This window comes from Lycium barbarum, chromosome 4 (assembly GCF_019175385.1).
Source record: "Lycium barbarum isolate Lr01 chromosome 4, ASM1917538v2, whole genome shotgun sequence".
Classification (NCBI taxonomy): domain Eukaryota; kingdom Viridiplantae; phylum Streptophyta; class Magnoliopsida; order Solanales; family Solanaceae; genus Lycium; species Lycium barbarum.
The window spans coordinates 106,212,450-106,218,493 of record NC_083340.1 but is presented as its reverse complement, the minus strand read 5'-3'; the positions used below and the strand labels follow the sequence as shown (position 1 = coordinate 106,218,493).

The window sequence follows — 6,044 nt, the reverse complement described above, 5'->3', positions numbered from 1 at the left end:
ACTTGAGTCTTGATATGACTTGTGGCTTGACGCCTTGCATTTCTTGACATGATATTGTTGGCTGATCATATTCCATAACTGTTGGACTTAAAATACATTGAGATTCATATTATGATGAGATACATAAAGAATTCATATAGAAAGGCACATTTGACCGGGGGGGGGGGGAGGATGTGGTCAAGTTATGGGCTCGTGATCCGAGGTCAGTTTCAGAGCTAATGGTACATGGACACCATGGGTGCCCTGCGGGTCATGGCTAATTGGGAAAACATTACCAGTTGGCATGTGTGTACACGATTGAGATACTATCATTGTCGCATTGCATTGTGTCGGACTTATATTATTCTGTTGAGGGTTTTGGCTGGACTTATCTTATTCCTGTGTTAGTTGATTTCTGTTGATGTCAATATTTGGTTATGTGCTGTTGTGCCTATCTGCCTATCATGTTAATTTTATGAATGTATGCATGATACTAATCTTAATCGGTCTATGATATTCGCTGGTACATAGTGTTTGAACTGATACTACCTTGCTGCACTTTTTATTTGAGTGCAAATTGTGTGCCAGAGACATCTTCCAGACCACATATTTAGCTTGATGTCAGTTCCAGATGAGATCTGAGGGTGAGCTTCTATCCATGCCATGCTTCCTGAAGATATTTCTTAATTGATGTCTACTTTTATTACAGACGTTATGTACATTATTAGACAGTTGTTCATTCTTTAAACAGTTATATTTTAGAGTCCTTGTACGATGACTTTCGGATTTTGGGGTTTTAATAGTTAGATTTCCGCACCTGGTTATTAATTTATAGTTGTTTAAATGGTTTAGTAATTGGTTAAAGGGATGGTTCGCCCACTAGGAGATTTAGTGTGGGTGCCACTCATGGTTAATTGGGTCGTGACATTTTACATGGAAAAAATTTACATAGCTAAAACAAAAAGTTCACTTCCTATTAAAGCAATGACATACATTATCCATTGTAAGCATTTAAATACTCCAAATAAGTGGATTAACAAGTCAGTCATCAAACAAAAGGTGTTACACCCCGAAAATTTCCCGTTAACGTACAGTGAATAGACTAACGAAGGGCACGACGTATACGATGTTTTGATAAGTAAGAAATAACATTTAATGATTCTAAATGAGATTTCAAATACATGTGAGGTAGGAGACGGAAGTTGTTAAGGAAAGCAAGGTATAGGTTGTGTGTCGGGCAAGATTTACGAGTATCGAATTAATGATGGCTTAATGATGTTTTGGAGAAGAGTTATAATGTCCCTTAGATTGTTATTGAGGTGTTAAACAAGTGTCAAGAAGGTTCCATAAGGATTGGAGATCAAACGAACGACGGAGATCATTTTAGGGAGATGGGTTATATGACCGACTTATACGATCCGTATAACATTATACGGTCCGTATAACACCAAGCAGAGATGATGTTTGCCTGGTGGTGAACCATGACCACTTATACAGGCCGTGCAATGTTATACAGACCGTATAAGTGTCCGTGGAAGTCCCGACGGGCTGAGTTAAGTTCAATTATATAAATGTGATCCCACTTCACTAATTTCATTTCCCACACTTCTTCATCTCTCTCAAGGCTTCTAGAGGGTTCCACACACTTCTTTCATAAGAACTCAAGAGAGATTCAAGATCAACTTCATCAAACTAAGAGAGTTAAGTGTAAGAAGCTCACTAGAGTGCATCCCAGAAAAGGACTTCATCAAACTAAGAGAGTTAAGTGTAAGAAGCTCACTAGAGTTCATCCAAGACAAGGAATCTAAGTAGAAGTGAACCTAGGGTTTTGGTGCGAGAGGAGTATCTCCGCTCAAGGATTATTCTTACACTATCTAAGGTAAGTTTTATGATCATTCCATGTTGTTTAAAGTAATGAGAGGTTGAAAGACTTGGATTGTAGAAGGATATAGAAAATAGGTCATGAATGTGAGGATAGTGATATTTTGAGTGGTAGTTTGGAATAAGTCATGAATATTGATATGTTGTGATTATAAATATGTTATAAATGACACTTAGGACATGGGATAAGCATTATATGTGAGAAAACGTAATAGTGTACTATGACCATGATTATGGAGGAATTGAAGTGAAATTGTGAAATGTGGATAATGTAGATGAATGATGATTGTTGCTTATAATATTGTGAATGTTGTTATGGATGTTTGGGAGTTGATGTGTAATTTGAGGAAAGTCGTATAAACAAAGGAAATGATGCCCAATTTTCTCTAGGCTTAGTAAGCATGTTCTTATAATCGACTAGCTAATGTTAATACGAACTTTATTAAAGGTAGAAACGCGAGCATCGAAGGAGAACGATCAAACGATAGAATAGCTAAACGAAAGAGGTATGTAAGGCTAATCATTTCCTTCTAAGGCATGACTCCTATGGCATGAATCTTCCTATTTTTCCATAATCTTCCTAAATAACGGAAATTCTAAATAACGGAAATTACGAGTCCATGACTATAGAGAGCTACATACGCACATGATAAAGAAAAGAGATACGATACAAGCATGATAATGATGATGATGAGTTTAAGTATAGAGAATCCTCGAGTAATATATGATGTCCATGAGGTTAATGATCCTAAGTACGGTTCCATTGATGCTTTTCCTTGTGTACACTCACCTTAAAATGTTAGTCCCCTCAAGGTGAGACATAATGATTATGATCACTCCATAATGTAATCGGGGGTTCACGACCTTATGTCACCCCGACATCGCCATGGTTACCTTCAAGTTCTAATGTATGTTTTGATGATAAATGTATAATGATGCTAAGTTATGATAAGGTCCTGATATGCCTATGAGATGTACAATAATGTTAAGTTTATGATGTGCTCACGATGATATAATTCCACCGTGCCTAAATGGCCAAACATGTAACGGGAAAGGCGGGCTGCTTGTGATTCCACCGTGCCCAAATGGCAGGACATGTCACAGCTAAGGCGGGCTGCTTATGATTCTGCCGCGCCTAGAAGGCCGGACATGATCACCATTAGTGGGCGGTGTATGATGTTTACCCGAACGCGGGTTAACGATGATGATATATATATATATATATATATATATATATATGATATGATGATACATGTACTACGAATATATATGATATATGAAATGCATCCACTCTTAAAAGTTACGCATGTTATATTTTCATCCTATCACTTATGATTTCTCTATTATGTTCATTTCATTCATGCCTTACATACTCAGTACAATGTTCGTACTGACGTCTGTTTTCTTTGGACGCTGTATTCATGCCCACAGGTAGGCAGGGAGGTGATCCAGACTCGTATGAGCTACTAGCAGACTTTGAGAGCACCCCATTATTCCGGAGATGCCATTGACTTATTCTTTGTGTATATATATGTTTTGGGTATGACGGGGTCCTATCCCGTCCATATGTCTTGTACTCTAGTAGAAACTCATAGATGCATATGTGTGGGTAGTATGGTCTCATGATTTTCTTATTGTATGTACATTATTTTGATAGCCGAAGGGCTTATGTATATAAAGGTATATGTTTCCAAGTGAAAAATGGTTTTCCTATGATTTTAGTATAAGATTAATGAATGAACGCTTGATGAGTACGATGGGTAACGGTACGAGTGGCGCTCGGTGGTTGGCCCCAGGTACCCATCATGGCCCCTAGTCGGGTCGTGACAAAAGGAGAATTTGCAATGGTCCTTTTGAGAAAATTTACATCTTTTTTGTTATTAAAACTACCAAGCAGATTGCCTGATAGTGCTTTATTGAAAAAATCAAGTTCTGTACAAAAGTTAAAATACAGAAAATAAAGGAATGTAATACATGAATCCAAACTAAAGGAAGTCTAAAAGCTTGTCTATTGCAGATCCTTTGGCCTTGAGTTGATACCATGTTGACACCTCAAGCTCTCACCAGGTGCTATGGATCCACAGTCCATTAAATTAAAATTCAGGCTTCAAGGATGGAATAGAATTCTTTTAGAAAGTTCCTCATGTTCAATTGTTTCTGTGTTTGATTCAGGCCTATGTAGTTTCGACCTTTTCCTTCAAGAATGATTGTATAAAAGGATCCTTTGGAGAAGTGAAAACAAAATGAGCATTTAATCACACTAATACCACTGTTGTAACCTGTCCAAGAGTCCTTATATTCAATCTGCTAAATCTGTTCTAGGCCTGAGTACTGCAGTTCTGACATACTGCAGAATCCTCATTGCATATGTTAATCTCCTGGAATCTGATGATCTTTGGCTTGCCTGATTCTAATGTATGGCATCTGAGCATTTTCAGTAATCAAAATCTGTTTTTCTTTCCTTGGAAGTGATTGGTAGCTATTGAACTGATGTTCACCTGCAAAATCAAAAACAAAGTTAGTCAAAAAATCTGCCAATCCATTTCCTTCCCTCAGTACATGCTCCACTCTCACTTCCTTGTCCCTTCTCAACCTTGTGATATCCTTTATGATCAAAGAGATACTCCATGGTATTTCCCAATGTCCTGTCAAGATCATTTTCAGAGTCATTGAATCAGTCTCCAATATTACAGGCAATAGATCATTTGTTACACAATATTTAAACCCCTCCTGTAATGCCATTGCTTCAGCAACTAAATTTGATCCATCTGATATTCTTCTAGCTACAGCATGCACTAGATCTCCCTCAGAGTTCCTAATACAAAATGCCACTATGCTTGGCCCTGGATTTCCTCTAGCAGCACCATATGAATTACACTTAAACCACCCTAGCATCGGCAAATTCCATCTCACTAGCTTGCTCACTATATGTGATCTGTATGTTTCAAACAACTGCATAATTTGTGGAAGAGACTTTGGTACTTGAATTCTGGGATGTCTAACTCTGCACATCTGATGTATGGTCAAATTTATTTCATAAATCACCTTATTGATTGTCATCTTCCCTCCATGCACCACAATGTTTCTCCACTTCCATATTTGCCACATTGTGATCATTGGAATGGCTCTAATAATAGATTTGAACTTAGTTGAAAAATCAGCATTCCACCAGACTTGTATTACTTGTTTCACTTGAAGCAAAGTTGTTGTGATTCCTACAACAGCTTTAACATATCTCCAGACCTGTGAAGCAATTTTCCCTGTGACAAATAGATGATGTACAGTTTCACCTTGTTTAGGATCACAACAATAGCATTTTCCTTTTGTATCTATCCCAATCCTTCTCACTATATCCCCTACGAGTAGTTTGCATTTCCACAATCTCCAGAAAAAAAAAATGAGATTTTGAAAGGCAAACCTAGTATCCACATGCTTTTGTATATATCAGACTTCCCAGCTTTCCTTCTTAAGAGCTCCCATGCACTTCCAACTGTAAATTTACCAGATGTTGTCATCATCCACCTTGGTTTATCCCATTCTTCTGTAGATTCATGAAAGTCTAATTCTTCCAGTATATGATCAACAATATCAGTAGGAAAAAGTTGTTGTAGTTTACTCATGTTCCATCCATCCTGATTTCTCAATTCCTTCACATCTTGTACTGTTTCATCCACAAAAAAATCATCTGGAACTAAGTAGTATAAAGCTCCAAGTTTTTTCCAATTATCAAACCAAATATTAGCAGTTCCACTTCTTGGCTCCCACCACATTTCATGCTCTATGTTGTTTCTAGCTTCTAACATCATTTTCCAGACCTGAGAGCCTCCTTTCCAAGGCACATACTAAGGGTAGTGCCTTTTACAATACTTGTTCCACATATAATTTGACCATCGAGTATTTGTAGTTCTAAATTTCCACCAGAGTTTAGCACATAATGCTTTAGAAACATCACATAAGGATCTGAAGCCAACTCCACCTTCCTCCTTCGGCAAGCATATATTCATCCGTGAAGACCAATGTCTTCTTCTTCCTTCTTCCCTATTATTCGAGAAAAATCTTGCAAACACCCTATGCAGATCATATATAACACCCTTTAGAGGTCTGATAGCTGAGAGTAGGTGCATTGGCATACTCAGTAAAACACTATTGATCAAAACAACTTTTTTCCAAAAGATAAAAGTCTT

The 6,044-nt window shown here is 37.5% G+C and overlaps 1 protein-coding gene across 1 annotated transcript; it reads right to left on the bottom strand.

Annotated features, from left to right (window-relative positions):
• Nucleotides 1–4,230: 4,230 nt before the first annotated feature.
• Nucleotides 4,231–5,666, bottom strand: LOC132637641 (uncharacterized). The gene is made up of 2 exons (XM_060354702.1): nt 5,279–5,666; nt 4,231–5,120 (listed from the first exon to the last, which is right to left on the bottom strand). The coding sequence occupies exons 1-2, from the start codon at nt 5,664–5,666 to the stop codon at nt 4,231–4,233; spliced, it is 1,278 nt and encodes a 425-aa protein (XP_060210685.1).
• Between the last annotated feature and the right edge of the window lie 378 nt (nt 5,667–6,044).

Coding starts and splice junctions, on each gene's coding strand:
- LOC132637641 (XM_060354702.1), bottom strand. CDS start 5,666: ATGATGTTAGAAGCTAGAAACAACATAGAGCATGAAATGTGGTGGGAG. Junction 5,121..5,278: donor CAAAAGCATGTGGATACTAG/GTTTGCCTTTCA, acceptor TATTTGTCACAG/GGAAAATTGCTTCACAGGTC.